We start from the raw sequence: 2,096 nt of genomic DNA on the forward strand, positions 1-2,096 counted from the left end.
TCGAGGCGCTGCCAATGGCCGCTCCCCGACAGCCGTTCGAAGCGGCCGGTACTGAGGGTGAGGGTGAGGCCGAGGCGGGCGGCGCAAGCGGTTCCACGTCTGCCGCCGTCATCCTGCGCGCTCTCAGAGACGCGACGCGGCGGGCCGAGATGGATGTCCAAGTCACCGCGCTGACCGCGATGGTACAACTGTTCGATGGCTTTGCGGACAAGGAGGGGGCTGAGGTTGTCGCATCCTCGGCTCTCTTTCGCGCCCTCGGCTTTGCAGGCCTCGACCGCTCCTCGCGGCAAGCTCTCGAGCAGCTCGAGAAGCTCGCCCGCCGCCACCGCCGCGTCGAACTGCGTCCTCATGCCGAGCGCGCCGCATACCCTGCTGCACCTCGTCCGGCGTATCGGTTTCATAGCCGGACGAGTCAGCGGAGGCGGTCCTGGCGGGCGGAGAGTGAGTCGGGCGACGGGTTAAAGAAAAGAAAGAAAACAGACAACCCAAGGGAGGGATGGGAGGACGGAACGCCGCCACCACACAGGGATTTTAAGGAGAGGTGTGTGGTGCGCTAGCCGTCGCCCACCCTAGGGAGTCTGCCTCTTCCTATCTCTCTTCGCAGTCTCTCTCCGATTCTCGCTGCAACCTTCATGCCACCTCGCGGTCGTCCCACTCTCGTCGTTCTCTCCCTTGTCATTTCCTCCTCTGTCGCGTCGGGTTGACTCAGCGAATGAGCGCAAAATTCCCGAGTATAAAATTCTTTTGAGGACGACGGCTTCTGAGGAAGCCGTCGCCCGTGCCTTGCCTGTCGCGTGAATCGTGTTCTGCGACCTGGTTTTGTAAAATTCTTTTGGCCCGCCTCAGCGTCGCGCCCCATCACTAGAGGTGCATGGGCCGCGTTATCGCCGTCATCCCCTCCCGCTTCGCGTCGACGCGGCTGCCAGGAAAGGCGCTGCTCCCCATGCTCGGTGGCGAGCCGATGATTGCGCACGTCGTGCGCGCTGCGCTCGCCGCCAGCACGGTGCAACGAGTGCTCGTTGCGACCGACCACGAAGGCATCGCCGCCGCTGCGGAGAAAGCTGGCGCCGAGGCGGTGATGACCGACAGTGCGCTTCCGTCGGGGACCGACCGCGTCGCAGCGGCGCTTCGCCTGCGCGCCGACGTGGCGGCCACTGCGGACGTCGTCGTCAACGTGCAGGGCGACGAGCCGCTCGTGGAGCCGTCGGCGATCGACGCGTCGGCGCGACTGCTGCTCTCCCACCCGACGGCCGACATTGCTACGCTGAGCACGCCTCTCCCTGCCGCGCTGCTCCTCGACCCGAGCAAGGTCAAGGTGGTGTGCGGTCCGCCGCTGCACAGCGAGGGCCTTCTTCCGGTGAGCAGAGGCGCCGCAGGTCCGTCGGGCGGTGGCGCGGAGGGAGCCACCTGCCGGCGCGCGCTCTTCTTCAGCCGCGCGCCCATCGGCGTCGACCGGCAGACCCTCGCCTCGCTCCTGCTGCGGGGCGGCGGAGCAGCCGATCCCAACCCTGGCCCGAACCCTGGCCCGAACCCTGGCGAGTGCGCGGCGCAGCAACACGTCGGCCTGTACGCCTTTCGGCCGCCCTCCCTGCAGCGCTTCGTCGAGCTGCCTCCCTCGCGCCTGGAGGCACCGCCGAGACTCCTCTCTCCCTCTCTCCGAGAAAACTCTCTCCCTCTCTCCGAGACTCCTCTCTCCCTCTCTCCGAGACTCCTCTCTCCCTCTCTCCGAGCCAGGCGCTCGAGCAGCTCGAGCAGATGCGGGCCCTCGAGGCGGGGATGGCCATCCTCGTCGGCGAGGTACAGTCCGCACGCAGCGGCGTGGACACGAGGGAGGACTACGAGATGCTGCAGCGCGTGTGGAGGGAGAGAGAGGGGAGCGCCCGGCGTAGCGAGCGAGCGAAGCGGGCGGGGGCGACGGGTATATAAGTCTCGGAGAAACGTAGGGAAGGGTACACGTATATAACGTAAACCAGCACTCATTGACATTGTTGATTGTAGCAGGAAAAGAATAAGAACGATTGGCGTTTTCTTCTTCGCCTGGCGCCATTATTGAGGATGAGCCGCGCCATCACGCATCATTCAGCTGGGTCGCCTAA

At 65.6% G+C, this 2,096-nt stretch overlaps 1 protein-coding gene across 1 annotated transcript; it reads left to right on the forward strand.

Moving 5' to 3' along the window:
- Positions 1 to 883: 883 nt before the first annotated feature.
- Positions 884 to 1,842, forward strand: EMIHUDRAFT_57290 (TPR domain-containing protein; the record flags this gene model as incomplete). The annotated part of the gene is made up of 3 exons (XM_005789344.1): positions 884 to 1,447; positions 1,553 to 1,600; positions 1,708 to 1,842. Coding segments are annotated over 3 exons (747 nt in total), but the record flags the coding sequence as incomplete, so codon positions are not given.
- Between the last annotated feature and the right edge of the window lie 254 nt (positions 1,843 to 2,096).

This window comes from Emiliania huxleyi (assembly GCF_000372725.1).
Source record: "Emiliania huxleyi CCMP1516 chromosome Unknown EMIHUscaffold_1295, whole genome shotgun sequence".
NCBI lineage: Eukaryota > Haptophyta > Isochrysidales > Noelaerhabdaceae > Emiliania > Emiliania huxleyi.